This window comes from Myotis lucifugus, unplaced genomic scaffold, assembly GCF_000147115.1.
Source record: "Myotis lucifugus unplaced genomic scaffold, Myoluc2.0 scaffold_60, whole genome shotgun sequence".
Classification (NCBI taxonomy): Eukaryota; Metazoa; Chordata; class Mammalia; order Chiroptera; family Vespertilionidae; genus Myotis; species Myotis lucifugus.
Genome location: NW_005871108.1, coordinates 5,827,691 through 5,845,503, shown reverse-complemented (window position 1 = coordinate 5,845,503; position 17,813 = coordinate 5,827,691). Strand labels below are relative to the sequence as shown.

The window sequence follows — 17,813 nt, the reverse complement described above, 5'->3', positions numbered from 1 at the left end:
GGAGCACTCAATAGGGAGCCCAGCTGAACTCTGGGAGGGGCCTGGTATGGGAAGCAGAGAAGCCTGTTTCAAACAGCACTAGCTCCAAAGGCCCCACACACCCATGAGTCTGTCCTCAGAGGTCCTGGGGAACCTGCTAGCTGAATTATCAAAAGCCTCCTCTTGCTCCCCTCCTTACTTAGTAAATTATACTATTCTCTCTGCAGCCCTTCCACCCACACTGAACAGTGGTCCAAACATGCTCTACTGCCTCTTCTGTGCCTCTACACACACATGCTTTTCTCCTACTTATAACACCCTCCCACCTGTTTTTTTCTCCTTCATCTAGCTAATTTCTACTAGTAACTCAGGCTCAGCTCACATATCACCTCCTTTAGGGTGTCTTCCCAGACCAAGGATGGAACAGGTGCTCCTCTATGCTCCCCCAGTGCTCAGAGTTACCGCGATCATATCCTCAATCTTATTTAGGTAACAGTCTATTTATAGCTGAACTCTCCCAAGAGATGAGGAGCAACTCCAAAGCAATGACTCTTTTTTTTTTTAAATTATGTGACAGTCCTGGACAGAATTAGGGACTCATCCTGGGGAGGAGGTGGCTTATTTACTAGGCCCCTGCATGCCACCAACTCATAAACCACCTACTTGAGACATGCCTCTTATAAAAGTCCAAGCTGAAATGAACTGCTCCAACCCGTCCCCTTAGCACTGTGCCTGAGCTGCCATTCTGGCATTTCTCACAGTGCTTGCAACGGTGTTCTTATGAGTAGGGAATGAGTCCGAATTATCCATGTGTTCCACATGGCATATCACCTGGCACAGAGTTAGGGCCCATAGGATATTCACTGAAAGATTAATGAGATGTAAGGACTGCCCTGCATTTGGCAATGGCCAGCAGTGAGAGGTTGGAACAGGCTGGGCCCATACTCATCACTCATCCTTCCCACCCATCTCTCCAACACTGCCTGGTAGTAAAATCAACCAGAAGCAGGTAAATAGAAGCCTTCAGTCTGAAAAATAAGGCTTCTAATTTGAAAAGTGTTTTGAACTTTTTAAAGAACTTGTCAATCTAATCTTTACTACAAACCTGGGAGGTAGAAGGACAGGAAATGACTATTCCCATTATACAGATGAGAACAGTGATAAATGCTGAGCAAGTAAGTGATAAATATTGAGCAAGATCCAGTCCAAGGAAAGAAATCTCAATCCTTTTTCCCTACCAAGACCTGCTTTTTGTGTTGACGCAGACTTGATATATCCATTGCCCTGGGGAGCCCAGGGGCTTGGCGGCCAGGTGCTTCTGGAACTGTCCCCTCTGCGGGCCTCCAGGATCCAGGGCACAGGCCTGGTTGACTTTTTAAAAAAATTGACTTTAAAAAAAAACAGCATTATTGCGACATAATTTACATACAATTAAATTCACCCATTTTTTTTAAACATATTTTATTGATATTTTACAGAGAGGAAGGGAGAGGGATAGAGAGTTAGAAGCATTGATGAGAGAGAAACATCGATCAGCTGCCTCCTGCACACTGGGGAAGTGCCTGCAACCAAGGTACATGCCCTTGGCCAGAATCGAACCTGGGACCTTTTAGTCTGCAGGCCGATGCTCAATCCACTGAGCCAAACCGGTTAGGGCTAAATTCACCCATTTTAAGTGTTTGATTTGTTCTGACAAATGCATACACCCATGCAGCCACTATTTGATATAATCAAGATTGATATATACTTAGTTTTTCTTTTTCCAGTTCTATGAGTTTGAAGAACCATATATCATCACCATTAGTACACTGAATAGTTCCACTCTAACAAACACCCTTGTGCTGACCTTGGTGATCAAACCCTCCCTTACCCCTCGCCTCTGACATTCACTGACCTATTTTTATTTTTATCCCTATAGTTTAAAAACTTGCTATTTTAAAAACTCACAATTCAGAAAAAGAGATGTTTAGACAATATCTAGTTTTCAAGCAATAATTTACTTTGATTCTCTTATTTTTAGATTAATTTGTAATGATCTGGTTATTTTATCAAAGTGAAATCAAGTAAACATTTTTAGCATCACTGAGAAATGAATCCTCTTAATATAGGAAGATTAATACTGGATATTTAAAAAATATTTTGAGATAGGATAACAACATTACACAAACAACTGCATTTATTAGTACATCCACTGGGTATTTTTTCTAAATATAAAAAAGGTATTACTACTTTTATCACTAAGTCTGTATATTATAAAATCATAAATTACTTCAGTTAGAAATTTAAAAGCCTTCTTTTAGGCCCAAGTTAAATAGAGTTCATTCAGGTCACCTGAGAAATTTAAAATACCAAGGTAGGTAGCTGAGTCACTATCTTATCCTACTTTTTTGGCTAGACAAAAAGGATGAAATTTCCAATTTTTTCAATTCCCAAATGGTTTTTCAACTTAGATTAAAACAAGCCAGAGGTAGGACATTTTATTTCTACTTGCAGAAGAAGAAAGTGGTGTTAAAAGCAAGACTATCACTTCACAATGATTGCCAGGAAAGTGAAAAGCAGTGGGAATAATTCTGAGATCAGTTTAAAGAATTTGGGATGTTTTGTCTGGGGCTCTAATGAGAGCTCACCACAGGCATTAGAATCAAAGCTCAGCCCTGCCACCTATTAGCTCTGGTCGTCTTGGGAAAAATTATGTGACCTTTGTGATCTTACTTCCTCATGTATAAAATGGAAGTATAGCCTTAATTTTGAGCATTGCTTTGAGGGCTAAATGAGATAATGCACAGTAAGTGTAAAAAAGTAATAGACAGCTGATGGCAGGAGGTTTGGGAGTAGGTAGGTGAAATTTATCATAGATGGTATGATGATAAAAATACTATAGACATCATTGTCAGAGCCAACATTTTTTCTCAAGAGTTAAAGACGGACACTGGCATTTAGAATACTCACCAGAAATAAAGCTAGAAAGCATATATGGCCCACTGTGACTAAAAGTATTTTTAAAAAACAGGTTATGTGACTATATGCCTAAATGCTATGCAATCAGCAATAAGAATTCTTATTTTGCACATAACTCATTTTCTAATATACTATTAAATTCAGATTATCTTTTCATTGGTTTTCAACAAATTGTGGTGACTCAAGTAGCTTTAAATAAAAGAAAAAACTGTATCTATTTTTGTAAAACAAATAATTTTTATTCAAGCTAAATCCATGGGATTTGTAAAAACCAGTGACATTTATTCAAAAGGGCCTCTAATGGCAGAGGCCATTACATGGTTGCCTTTAAGTGCTCACACACACACAAACACCAGCCCCTCTCCATGGGTAGTAGCCATTTAAGCTCCTAAGTAAGAAAGCCAGTTCCACTTACTTGACTACCTGGGGGGAGAGCAGGCGGCTGGCTAAAGAAGGCTTTTATGGGCTGATTCATTCAGTCAAACACCCCGAGTGAGTGAGTGAGTGAGTGAGTGCCTCTGTGTGGGGGGACTGAATTCTCACTGCCAAGATGGCATCAACTTAACTTTCCATTAAAAAAAGAAGTTTTATAATATCCTTCTCTACATTGTGCCTGTTGAAATCTCAGTCATCCTTCAAGCTCATAGTCAAATGCCATCACCCCCCCACAAACACACATACACACCTTTTGCAAAAGCCATTTCTGATCCTCTGTCCCCTCAAATCTCAACCGCAGTCTGAATTAATCAATTTCTCCTAATGCCCTTTGATTAGAATTCACTCTTTACATCTATCACATTAGGGCCATCTACATTGCCATAGGAATTATACTCTATTTATCTAAAAACAACAAATAACACAAAGATGTAAGTGCTAGGCCTTAACCAGGTGTTTAAAATAACCAGATGAACAAAACAGGCTTTGGGTGAAAGTTCAAGGCTCAGTGGGGAAGTCAGGCCGACAATATGTAAATTTCAGCAAGTACAGCTTGTGCAATATAATATTGACAAGTACAAAGCAGGCTAACAGTATGGAAAGGAGAGAGATCAGGTGTGGCTTCATAGAGTGGGATGTTTTGAGGGCATCTCATAGGATAAACAAGTATACACCAGGCAGAGGGAAAGTCAGGTTCAGTTAAGAAGGCATGACACTTTATACCCATGTCTTTATCAGTCATGCCAGAAGGAAAGTTCTAGAGATCTGCTGTGCTTATAATTAACAATCTGTTCTATACACTTAAAAATCTGTTAAGAGGGTAGACCTCTTGTTATGTGTTAGTTTTTTACAGCAAATTTTTTTTAAAAGAAGGCATGAAACAGGACAGCATGTCTGGGAATTTGCAAGGAGACCAGGTCACTGGAATTGATTGAGGAGAACAGGGAGACGAAGGAGAAGCTAGAGAACAGGTTAGGAGTCAGAACAGATCGGGCCTTGTGACCCATATTTGGGCTTTTAACTTTCTAGACAATGAGGAGTTGCAGAGAAATAGGATCAGATGTGCATTTTAGAGCAGCAACTCAGGTGGCAAAGTGGGAGACAGGGTAGGCATGGAAGTTGACAGACTCTGATGCAGCCTAGATGAGACCAAAAGGTGTGGGTTAGGGAAATGCTACCAGGCAGGGCTGCCTTCTAAAACACATTGCTTTCTGGAGTTATTTGGTTAATTCATTTATTTACTTTCCACCAAAATATAAGTGGAAAGTCAGGGACTCTGTCTGTCTTGCTCACAGCTGTATTTCTAGTCTTGTCAGGTGCTCAGGAAATACCTGCTAAATCAATGAACAAATCTCCTGAGGGCAGGAACCATGGCTACTCCGCAACACTTTCAGGAGAATGTTGTATTTAAAGAAGGATGCTCACAAACATGCGTTGATTTATTTTTTTAAAGGCACGTGTTTTGGATTTTTCCAAATAACGACATCAAATTTTCTTGGTGAAAAGTCCAAAGGCAGAATTCTTCCACCCATCAGCTTTGCATACCCCACCGAGGCATCTAGCAATCCAGCTGGGCCCTTTCTGCTTCGTAAATCATTGCTAGCAACAAAGCCTCAGCAATTAGAGCTCAGCTGTTGGCTGTGCTGACAATGGTTAGAACAGCCAGCAACAGTGTGGCCCTCCTATGTTTGTGCGACAGCATTAACGCACATCATGAGGGCTGCACATATTCCTGTGGACCACAACCACTGCCAGAAGCAAGTTAGCAGGCTGATGCCTCCTACTCTTCCATAACCCACAACCCAGTAACTTTGGTGGGGATTTTCCCCCCAGAGGAAGGATAAAAGGATTTAATTTCTCTTTTATATTAAGAACCAATAAAAGGGCAGTTTTATAATTCATCTGAAGTGGAATACACCAGGTTCAAGCCATCAGCTTGACTGACTCATCCCCATGGTCTGCACAAGTCCTCCAGCTGCCAGAGTTTCAAGTCAGCTGCCTGCTCGCAGGGACTCTCCCAACAGTACGTTGGTTTTAGAAAAGTGTTCTGTGTCTCTAAGAAACAGGCATGACGGTGTCTCCACTACTATCCATCAAGAATCCTTTGGGGGTGGGGGGCTACATTGTATTCAATATGCAGGCCTGAGTATAAATGTACAAATCCTGACTCTGCCACTTACCAGCTGTGTGAACTTACCTAAATTACTTAACCTTTCTGAGTCTGGGTTCTCATTTGTGAAATGGAATAATCATATCTGCCTTACAGCACTCCAGAGAAATCAAATGAGGAAACCCATCTAGTATGATAAACATGGTGCCTGATACCCAACAGGCACTTAATGAATGTTCAGTCCCTTATCCTGTGTGGGAGTGAGAGGGAGGTCAGTGAATAGCCACCTTGTAAGGAGCAGGTCTTGTGGGGGTCTCACATACAAGGAGGAAAAAGCAGTTCATGGACCAGAAAATATGGAAACTGACAGTTTGCAGCTCTGCCTCTTCTATACTTGAGAAAGTTAGGAAATGTGAGTGACAGAGGCTGTCCCAAGAACATAAAGGAAGCTAATCTGTTTGCAAAGGGAGGAAATAACACAGGATGAAGATTGTGAGTTTTTTGAAGCTTCTTCCCTAATTACCACTCATAATGAAAATTTAATTGCCAACTTAAAAGCAAATTTCACTTTTTCCCTCAGAAAATCTCTGCAGAAACTGGCACATTTGGTTTGACACAGGAAATCGAAGTTACTTTAATGCTGAAATGAGATCTAAAGAGCTGCAGATGTTTCCCTGGGAGTAACAAGCTTCCAAACTCTGTCCTACTGGGTTGCAGCTATGGCTACAGAGAAAAGGAAAAACTGTTTTGAGCTGAGTAACTCAAAGGGGTGGAGGTGATTCAAATTCCAAGTACTCCAGTGCTAGGCACTCTGGGGGCAAGTGGGGAGAGGGTGGTACAGAGAAAGGGTATCTGGCATCAAGGAGCTTCAATCGAGTAGGAGAGAGAACCAGGAAACAGCCTAAGATTAGGAAACCAAAATTAAGAAACTTTGGGTCACGAAAGAACAGCAAGAAACAAAAAGGTAACCCTTCTCAGGATGCAAAAGACTGCTCACCTGTAACGTGCTGGTGAGGAAGTTGTTCTGGGAGACAATGTCCACAAAGAAGTCGGGGGGGATCTCGCCGAGCTGGTGGTACAGGATGGAGATGAGGTTGACGTAGAGAGTGTGGTGCTTCACCATGGCTTCCTCAGAGCGGCACAGGAGGTTCAGGAGCTGCTTCCAGTGCTCGAAAGCCTCATACACGTTCCCCAGCAGGAAGCACACAAAGGCAAACTGAAGTTCACCTGAAAGGCACAGAGGAGAAAGGATCCTCAGGGAGAAGATACCTGCTGACTCTACAAGCCTGACAGTTCCACTGGACCTCAGCAAGGGGGGGCCAGGGGGGTCTTTTCTCCTTGTCACTCCTGCGGAGACCAGCATGGGGTCTTGCAACAAGCCGGTCCTTAATAAAAGTTTGCTGAACTGCTATCAATTTGGATTTCTGTAAAATCAGACTGCAAGAGAAGAGGTACACCTAGTATTTGCCTGGCATTTAAAGATTTTGCAAAATGTGCTCAGGGATATCATGCCAAGTGGATCCCAAACCTGGCTGCCTATCAGAATTACTAGAGGAGCTTGCTAAAAATAAAGCAGCCCAAGCCTCACCCGCAGAGATCCTGGCTGAGGATAGATGATCTGTAGCTCTAATTCTGATGCAGATAATCTGCTACAGGTTCAGGGAAATGCTGTATTACACCATGTAATCCTCAGCCAACTCCTCAAGGTGGTCAAGGAAAGGTGGTATTTGCCTTATTTTATACATGAGGTCAAGGGACTTGCACAAGGTCACACATCTAACCCTTAGGAATGTGAACAATGAAAAGATAAAATAGATTTTCTATTGGCTGGAAACTGTTCTAGAGCCTCCCAGAGGAGGAAAATTTGGGAGGACTTGTTCCAGGGTTGATTGTTTAATCAGTGCTCTGTGGTTTAATCTCTATGAGCAGCTTGGTGGGAAAGAACATGGGCTCTGGAGCCAAACTGCCTGTGTTCAAATCTCAGCTCAACCACTTAGCAGCTGGGCAAGTTACAGTACTTAATCTGTTTATGCTTCAATTTCCTTATTTAAAGGTGAGGATTAAATAAATCAATATATGTAAAGCATTTAAAATAATGTATGGCTCAAAGCAGCACTCAATAAATATTAGTTATTATTCCAACATTTCCATCGGATGCCTGTCTCAAACAAAGAGACCTGATGATCTAGATCAGCAGTTGCCAACCTTTCCGACCTCACAGACCACCAGTGGTCCACAAACCACCGGTTAGTAATCACTGATCTAGATACCATTATACTTGGCCAAGCAACTGGGTCTCTGGTTACCAAAATATACTGTTACCGATCAGAGATGTTCTGTCTGTCTTCACATTTAATGAGGGCTTCTGTGGACCTACATACGGGTCATCAAAACAACAGATGCACTCAACACCTGTGACTAGCTAGCTACCTGCTAGGACATTTGACTGATATGTAGTCAAAATTTCTTTGTGTGATAGAGGTTAATGATATCCTTCTTCAGTTGGCTTTTCCTGGTTGGCTTGTGAAATTAACATGAGCTTATTCTCTGAATTTAGGGCATTTATTTAAATTCGTGCATTTCTGGCCTAGTCTAAAATTATGAGATCAGAAATAATTTCAAAGAGCTGTCATGCAGATACAAAGTTATCCCTGCAACAGACCTTTTCACAAGATTACTTTAAAGAACTGAAATGTGTTAGAAGTAGAAAACAGGATTTCTGTTCATTTTTAAGCCAGAATTTCAAGTGTTACTTATTAAATGAAAATACTATGTAGTGCATTAAAACACATTCATTAAAATGTCCCTTATCAGCTGAGCCAATGATTTAAAAGGCCCTATATTCAAAATTTTCACTGATGTTCCAATAAAAAAATATGCAAGTACCTAGGCAACTTGTAAAATATCTATATTTATAATAGGGTAATATGCAAATTGGTGTGGGACACCATCACGTAACAACTGAACAGCAGGAGGGCGGGGCAGCGAGCTACAAGCAGTGGAGAGCTACAGGAGGGCAGGGCAGTGAGCTACGTGTGGTGGAGAGCTACCAGTGGCAGTGGGTGGGGTGGCCAGCTGAGGCAAGTGGCAGCAAGCTACTGGCGCACGGATTCATGCGCAGGGCAATCCGTGTGCAGGGCCACTAGTATATATATATAAATAGCTGTTAAAGATGTGATGAATGTTTGCTGTCACTATAACTGAAGAAAAATACAGTTGATCAGAAACCAAGATGGCGGCATAGGTAAACACCTGAAATTGCTGCCTTGCACAACCACTTAAAAAATACAACTAAAAGACGGAACGGACATCATCCAGAACCACAGGAAGGCTGGCTGAGTGGAAATTCTACAACTAGAAGGAAAGAGGAAAGCATACCGAGACTCAGAGGAGGTGCGGTGCGGAAGTAAAATACAGAGGTACGGAGGCGCATGCAGAAGAGGGCTGGTGGCTGAGGACACCGTTGTCTTTTTCAATCGGGAGGGAGTCTCAAGCTCTGAGCTCCAGTTCCGGGCGAGTCTCTGGGGACCCAGACTCATACGGGAGAAACTGGACTGAATGGCATCAGTCAGAACTCGAGGGCAGCTTTCTCTCGGAGGTGCTTGCAGTGATTGCCGAGACACTGAGAAGCAGGGCCTCTGAAGGCAGGACTGAGAGCAGCCATAACTGCTCGCTCCACCCTGTTGATCCCCTGGGACCCCGCCCCGCCCATGCCGAGAACAGAGGCTTTTGCATATGAAAGGCCTGGCTCTTTGCAATCTGATAATTACCTAAGAACTGCAGCTGGCCCAAGGCCCCACAGGAACTTGCATTGCTTCACAGCTGGTTCCTGCTGGGTAGCCTCAGGCAGAGGCTAGATTAGCACCTCCTTAGAGATCCAGGAGCCAGTGTGCCCAGTGGTCAGAGTGGGACCATCCAGATTGCAGCTCCTCGGATCCATAAAGGACACACTCAGAGGGCAGACTCAGTGAGCACCAAAGCCCCACTGAAGCAAGTCTTGCCCCGGAGGGGTGTCTCCAGCACAGAAGTTCTCCCACTGCAGACACAGCTGATTCTCATAGCCAACTGGCCTGGAGGTCAATTCCTCCCAGTGATACCTACAACAATCAAGGCTTAACTACAACAAGACTGTGCACAAAGCCCACAAGGGGATGCACCAAGAGTGTCTACCTCAGGTAATTTGGGAGGCTGAGCCACTGGGCCCTATAGGACACCTAGCACAGAAAGCCACTCTAACGACACAGCGAAGCATAAAAAAATGCGGAGACAAAGAAACAGGACACAAATGACAGAAATGGAGGAAAGCAAACTACTGGATATAGAGTTCAAAACCACACTTATAAGGTTTTTCAAGAATTTTCTAGAAACCACCAATAAACTTAATGAGACCCTCAAGAAATCTAGTGAGACCCTCGAGGTTGTGATAAAGGACCAACTAGAAATTAAGCATACACTGACTGAAATAAAGAATATTATACAGACTCCCAACAGCAGACTAGAGGATCGCAAGAATCAAGTCAAAGACTTGAAATACAAAGAAGCAAAAAACACCTAACCGGAAAAGCAAAATGAAAAAAGAATCCAAAAATACGAAGACAGTGTAAGGAGCCTCTGGGACAGCTTCAAGTGTACCAACATCCGAATTATAGGGGTGCCAGAAGAAGAGAGAGAGCAAGACATTGAAAACCTATTTGAAGAAATAATGACAGAAAACTTCCCCTACCTGGTGAAAGAAATAGACTTACAAGTCCAGGAAGCACAGAGAACCCCAAACAAAAGGAATCCAAAGAGGACCACACCAAGACACATCATAATTAAAATGCCAAGAGCAAAAGACAAAGAGAGAATCTTAAAAGCAGCAAGAGAAAGACAGTCAGTTACCTACAAGGGAGTACCCATACAACTGTCAGCTGATTTCTCAACAGAAACTTTGCAGGCCAGAAGGGAGTGGCAAGAAATATTCAAAGTGATGAATACCAAGAACCTACAACCAAGATTACTTTATCCAGCAAAGCTATCATTCAGAATTGAAGGTCAGATAAAGAGCTTCACAGATAAGAAAAAGCTAAAGGAGTTCATCACCACTAAACCAGTATTATATGAAATGCTGAAAGGTATCCTTTAAGAAGAGGAAGAAGAAGAAAAAGGTAAAGATACAAATTATGAACAACAAATACACATCTATCAACAAGTGAATCTAAAAATCAAGTGAATAAATAATCTGATGAACAGAATAAACTGGTGATTATAATAGAATCAGGGGCATAGAAAGGGAGTGGACTGACTATTCTTGCGGGGGAAAGGGGTGTGGGGGATGCGGGAAGAGACTGAACAAAAATCGTGCACCTATGGATGAGGACAGTGGGGGGGGAGGGGTTTAGAACCGGGTGGAGGGGAGCTATGGGGGGAAAAAGAGGAACAACTGTAATAATCTGAACAATAAAGGTTTAATTAAAAAAAAAAAGAGTATCACAATAAAAAAAAATACAGTTGACAACATGGGGGCTGAGGAGCAGACATTCTGTGCAGTCAAAAATCTGCTTATAACTTTTGACTTCACAAAAACTTAGTTGTCCCTCAGTATCCACAGAAAATTGATGTTAGGACACCCACCCCCATACCAAAATCCGTGAATGCTCAAGTCCCCCATATAAAATGCATAGATCAACACACATAGTAGGCCCTCTGCATCTGGGGACTTCCAATTTGGGATCAAAAACAGTACAGGTATTTATTGAAGAAAAAAATCTGCAAATAAATGGATCCATGCAGTTCAAACTTGTGTTGTTCAGGGTCAACTATAAATGGAAATAAGATGTAATTCTCCAACTACCCAGATGGAAGAAGCCTTTGCTGAATTGCCATGTCAAAGGTAATAGGCAACAGCCTCCCAATAGGTGGTGAAGCCACACAACCTTCTTATGGCAACATACATGCTCTGACCCAACAATTTCAACCCTAAACACATGCAGAAACACACACAAGGATGTTCACTAGGCAACACTTATAATAGGGAAAATATGAACATCTTAAAGGTCCATCTGCATTGGGCTGGTTCAATAACTATGGAACTTAAGCAGCCAGTGAAAAGGAGTGACTATTTCAGTGACATAGAAAAATGTTTATATTAAAGTAAATAACAAAATGATATACCATAATTCTGTTTTTTGTAAAAAAAAAAAAATCACATATACATACAAACATAATTGAACTTAAAAAGTCTAAAAACACATAGAAATTAACAGAGAGAAAAGACTGAAATAAAGTATCTATAGCCATATCTACAGGTATACATATACATTTATATGTAAAAGACGGGAAGTAAATACACCAAAATGTAAAAAATGGTTATTTCTAGGCTGTGAAAACTAGAATGAATTTTATTGTGTGGGTTATTTTTTCTATGATGAATATATTTTTGTAATAAGGGGGAAATAAAAACTATAATGTTTTTAAAAAGTCACTGTCCTGATCTAAGCAGTCGAGAGACCAACACCTTGAGAGAGTCAGGAGCAAGTTAAGGAGGGAAGAGGGAGGCCTGGGAACCAGGAGCCCTTGGCTCTGGTCTCATTCTGACCACTTAGCAATCCTTTGCTTCTATAGACCTCAATCTGTAAAATGAGGGGCTGGGCCATGTCAGTGGTTCCTAAACACAGGACTGTCTGCATCAGGTTCACCTAGGGTTCGTGTTTATTACACAGACAGACAGACAAATCGCTGGGGCCCGAGTCAATCTCCAGGGTTAAGGCCTGGACATCCGAATCTTTACTGAGTGTACTGGGCATGACTGCTTCCTAGCCAGCTTTAGGAACCCCTAGACTAGATAACCCAGGGTATACTCCCTAATCCAATACCCCTCCTTGGCCCACTCCCAAAGAGCCTTGTTCCTCCTCACCGAGTACATCCTGGGGGCTGCTGGGGAACTGCTTGCTGAGCACAGTCTCCAGGGCATAGCTCAGGTCCATGCTGTGCCTGGTTATCTCTGCTGGTGTGGCACCTGCTGGGAACATCTGTGTGGGCAGCTCGGAGAAGCGGATCTCTGTCCCGGCTTTGGGCTTCATCTCAGGCAGCCGGGCCAGGCCTTCCTGGTAGCTTTTGCACTCGGTGCCACAGCGGGGTAGATTCTGCCCCACCCGGTCCTTGGTGTGCTTCAGGGAGAGCACAGGCAACACCTCTGAGAAGGCACAGATCTGCCGGCTCTCAGGCTGCAGCCTCTCCATTGTGGCCTCGCTGATGAAGTTGGTGAGTGAGATCCACTTCTTGAGCGTGGCATATGGGTAAGGTCCCAGAAACTGGTCTAGGTCCTGGAGGTTGGCCCTAATGGCCTCCACCTCAGCCTCTGGGGCTGGGGAAAGGTCTACCTCTTCCCGGACTGAGTTCCAGCGCAGGACCGTCAGCTCCCGCTGCTGCACGCAAAGGAAGAAGCCCATTCGAGGGCCTACATCCCTGGGATTGGCCTTGTCCACAGAGCTGTAGTGGAGGAAGTGGATGCCTGGTGGAATCATCTTCACACCCCGGAACTTGGGCCCCACCTCCCAGGAGTTGTAGTCAATGCCAAACTCTGTCCCCTTGGGCATATTCAGGATGATCACAGTGGCCCCTTCAAAGAAGAGGCTCTTGGCAAGCTCAGGATCCATCTGCATGGCAGCCATGGCTGCAGTGACAGGCGACCAAAGGAGAACCCTTCTTATTTTCAGAACAGCTGAAAAGGAAAGCAACCAGAGTTTGTCAGAACTTGGGGAAGAATGCTTCATTTACTGAGCAATCTCTATGCCCCTGATAGCAATATCTCCCTTAATCCTCACCACAACCCTACATCCATTTACAGATGAAAACGTGAGATTCAGAGAGAAGAGAATACTCACTTCACAGCTGAAAAGACACCAGAGAAGTAACATGTTAAGTCACACAAGGACAAACAAAGTCACACAAATTAGAACCTGGGTACCCTGCCCTCCAGGCCAGTGTCCTTCCCACTGTCCACTCAGGATCTGCTCTCGGATCTCTCTCTCTCACCATGGAGGATGAAAGTAAAGGAAGCCTGAATGGTCCTCTCTAAACTGTAACTCTGCCTAAAACCTATTGCTAGAAAGTTCCAGAAGAATTGAGAAAGATGCTTGACTCAAGTACACACCCAGTTTCCCATAAGCCTCAGGGAAAGCCCAGAAACAGACAGAGGTGGAAAGTGGGTGCTCAGCATCTAAAATTCACAACAAATTTGGGAAATGGAGAGCTTTTCAACTCAAACATTCTCTTCTCCTTTTACACATAAAAACCAAGGAGTGAGACAACTTCCCAAAGGGCCCACAGTCAGTGGCAACGCTGGACCACTCGTCCAGAATGGACTTAGGTGGCATGGCTGGCCTAGGATCAGTATTTAGAAGAGAAAGCTCAGAGCACTTATTTTACCTACCCCGGAACCACCTATGGGGGCATACTGTAAACGTCTGTAGGCAGACACTGCCTCTGTGGTATTTGTAAGAATGGTTCCAACATGAATTCATTTAAACCAAACAATTATCTACCCTTCAAGTCCCAATACACCTACCTATTTAATTCAACAAATAACCACTGTATGCCTTCACTGTGCCAAGATCTTTACCGGGCACTAAATAAAACCTCTAGAGTAGTGGTTCTCAACCTTGGCTGCACATTAGAATCACCTGGGAATCTTTTTAAAATCCTGATTTCTGGGCCTCATCCTCCGGAAATTCTGTTTCTTTGTTACTAATGTTGTGGCCTCACCCCATAACAACGAAACAGAATTTCTGGAGGATGAGGCCCAGAAATCAGGATTTTAAAAAGATTCCCCAGGTGATTCTAATGTGCAGCCAAGGTTGAGAACCACTGCTCTAGAGTAAGACAGCCACTGCCCTCTAGGCACTTCCAATCTAGACAGACATATGAGCAAGGCGCTAAAATTTCACAAAGAGAGAATCAGTGGCCTGCTTAGTTCTTTTTACTCTATATATTTTACACAATCAAAACAAAATAAAACAGTGAGGAAAGGAAGACCAACCCTTTCCCAAAAACGTTAAGGGTATATATTACTGCCTTAACCCAAAAACACTACAAATGACCCTCACTTTAAATCAGCTTTTTTTTTTTTCAGACTTCAAGTCACAACTCGTTATGGGTTAAGAAACAGTTTAGAGTCTCAGCCAGTATTATTATTTTTTAACGAAAAGAATAGAATAAAAAAATTAGAGTGCATCAGGAGTGATGAAGATAATAACTGCTTTCTGAAGCTTTGTGTTTGTGTACATACTCTTAGTTGCAACATAAAATGTATTTGTTACCGTAGGTCACGGTCCAAAAAAGCCTGAAAGCCACGGCTCTAAATAATTTATACATTATCTTCCTATTCCCAACCCTAATTCAGAAGGTACTTTATGAATATTTGCTAAATGCACAGCTATTACATTTAGAAAATTGCTCCTCATTTAGCCACTTTCCCTTGTGGCATCTGTGTGCTCCTCCTTGATAATTCCTTTCACTCTAATTCCATCAGCCTGTAATTCTATTCATTGTATCTTCCGCAGCTGGCAGGTGGCCTGACACAGAGAAGATGCCCTGGAAATGCATCCATCCACTTCTCTTCACCACCTCCTTAACCAAACGACCATGACACTCACCCAGAGCGCCGGCCCCTCCAATCCATTCTCCATCCACAGCTGGAGTGACCTTTGCAAAATGCCGATCTAGGCATGTGGACACCCACTTTTAATACCTCCGGGTGGTTTCCCATGTGGTTCTTGGGAAACCAAAATCCATGGTCTGGGCCCCGGCAACTCCTGCAGCTTGTTTCACACCCTGCTCCCCACACAAGCTCTGCTCCAGGCACACTGCCTCTTCCCGATCCTCTGCCTATGAAGCGCTTCCCTCCTCTCTGTCACATAATTTTCCTGATTCAACCCAGTAATCTCTCCTCCGTACAGCCTCGGAGGTCGGGTCTCTTGTGCTACACGCTCATTTCACTTACCAAGTCGGCAATTTTGCCCATGTTTAATCGAGGGTTGTCACCTCCACGAGATCTGAGTCTCTTTACACCTCGAACACATTCTAGACACTTGATAAACATTCATTTAATAAAAACATGGTATCCGTTTCGCAGTTGAGAAACAAAGGCTCCTTTTGGGGAAAGACCTTACCGGGAAGTTACCGGGAGCGGGACGGAACCAGGTCGGGCGCAGCCAAGGCCTCGGGCCCCCAAGTCCTGAAGTTAGGAAAGCCCGAAGTTACCCGGTGGCCCGGGGAGTGCTGGGGAGCTCTCCCTGGTGACGGTTTCTCGGGAGAAAGGCCTTTGGAGAGACCAGGGTCCCACCACCAGCCCACAGGCCCCCGCGAGGCGCCCTAGTCCAGGGCACGCCGCGACCCCAGGCCGGGAACGGGGTGGCCCCGCTACACAAACAACGAAAGGAGCGGAATTAAAACAGACCGGGAGGCCGCACTCACCAGCTTCGGTGCCGCCCCGCTCACGCACCGCGGAAGAGCACCGGAAGTCAGCTCTGGAGCCGGACAAGAGCTACGGAAAAAAGCGCCACGGAAAAAAGCGCCACGGAAAAAAGCGCCCGGGCAGATCTCTAGGTCGCGGGACAAGCGGTCCGCGCCGGCAGGTTCCGCCCCAGAATACCTTTTGCTTTTAGTTTCTCGTTTTAGCTCCAGAACCGTGGGTAACAACTTTTGTCAAACTGTGCATTTTATATCCCGTTCCAGAAACACATCTACCAGCCAAGATCCGTTGGTCTCAATTAGTCCTGGTTACTGAAGCTGGGGCAAGGTCATGGCTGCTTAGTAGCCACTGTCAGATGCTCAGTCGTGGTCCTGGTCAGCCGACGGCTACCTGAGTGACAGTGTCACCGAGTCTTAACTTCCAACTACACTCAGGCCTAAGAGAGAGCCTCAGAAACCCAGCTCCCAGCCCAGAGAGAACTGGTCTCAGTAGCAGTAGTCACCACCTTGGTCTCTCCGGCCATAATCACCCAGTGTCCTCCCGCCAAACAGGTCTAATCTAATACCTCAGTCAGGCTGTAACCGGTCCCTGAGGGTGGGAACCTGCCTGTCTTGTTCTCGACTGTTTTCCTGGAACCTAGCACAAAGCCAGGCACAAAGGTTCAGCTACGTACATATATTATGCATTTAATTAATGACAGCAAGTTGGTATTAATAAATGGCTTCTATTTGATTTGAAAGCCTAGCACTGTGCTGGGTGGTTGTACTAGTCAAGGTCCAACCATGAAAGCAGAATTAAAAGGAGATATATATTAAGAGATTTATTGCTTGTATTAAGGAATTGGCTTATGTGATTGTGAGGGCTGGCTAGGTAAGTCCAAAATCCATAGGGTAGGCCATTTGTTTATGATTTCTAGACCTTACATCACCCTAGTAAGCAGGTATTAGCATCCCCAACTTACAGAAAAAAAAACTGAGGCTCAGAAAGGATACACAGCAAGAGAGTGGCAGAGCTAGGATTCAAACCAAGGTCTGACTGGCTGTTCTTGTCTCCATGCTGCTGCTCCTTAGCATGTCTGTCACATTTTCTCAGTGACACTGGACATGCCAATCTGTCTCAGTCAAAATTCATCTCTTAGTGGTTGCAGACTAGATCGGGCCCTGTGGTCATGGTTAATCACAGTGAGCTGCTGCAAGATTAACCAGAGATGGCCTCTATCAGTCACAGTCATGGGTATCAATTTCAGCCTGTCATGTCAGTTTCATTTCCTGCATGAAGAAGCTCAGCTCCCTCCTCAACCCTCCCTATTCCCAGTCTCAGGTGCAGAGCTCCCTGGTCTCAGAGCTTCCTGTTGCAGCTGGGCTCATCTTCTCAGAGATTGCAGGGCACTGAATTATGGGTACTGAAGCTGTCAGTGGCCCAGGAATCTGACTTTGTGGGTCACATGTCCATACAGATCAGGTTTCTCGACCTTGGTAATATTGCCAGTTGGAGCTAGATGATTCTTTGTTGCAGGGGCAGTCCTGTGCATTATAAGATGTTTAGCAGCATCTGTGGCCTCCACCCACTAGATGTCAATAGCAACTCTCAGTTATGACAACCAAAAATGTTTCCAGACATTGTTAAATATTCCCAGGGAAGGGGCGGGGGGCAAAATAACTCCACCCATGTTGAGAATCACTGATGTAGATGAAACAACCTCAAGTTATTTCCAAGTAGCACAAAGGCCGATCCTGTATTTATGGGAGAAAGAGACACAGATCTGGGGTGTGTGCAAACCAGTCCTACAGCAGAACCCCCAGAGTGACAGATAGCTAAAGGAAATCTACTGGGAAAATTCAGGAAAGGAGTCACAAAACTTCTGAAAGCAATTGCCTG

At 44.0% G+C, this 17,813-nt stretch overlaps 1 protein-coding gene across 5 annotated transcripts in view; it reads right to left on the bottom strand.

Moving 5' to 3' along the window:
• AAR2 (AAR2 splicing factor homolog) overlaps positions 1-15,994 on the bottom strand; it is a 20,687-nt gene extending 4,693 nt beyond the window's left edge. The window contains exons 1-4 of one of the 5 annotated variants that reach the window (XM_014456524.2): positions 15,938-15,958; positions 15,634-15,698; positions 12,378-13,184; positions 6,480-6,709 (exon numbers count right to left, since the gene is read on the bottom strand). In XM_014456524.2, coding sequence (XP_014312010.1) covers positions 6,480-6,709; positions 12,378-13,134 — 987 coding nt within the window. In that variant the 5' untranslated portion in view covers positions 13,135-13,184; positions 15,634-15,698; positions 15,938-15,958. The other 4 variants (XM_023754453.1, XM_006089494.3, XM_006089495.3 and 1 more) reach the window with 4 other exon arrangements.
• Positions 15,995-17,813: the final 1,819 nt, after the last annotated feature.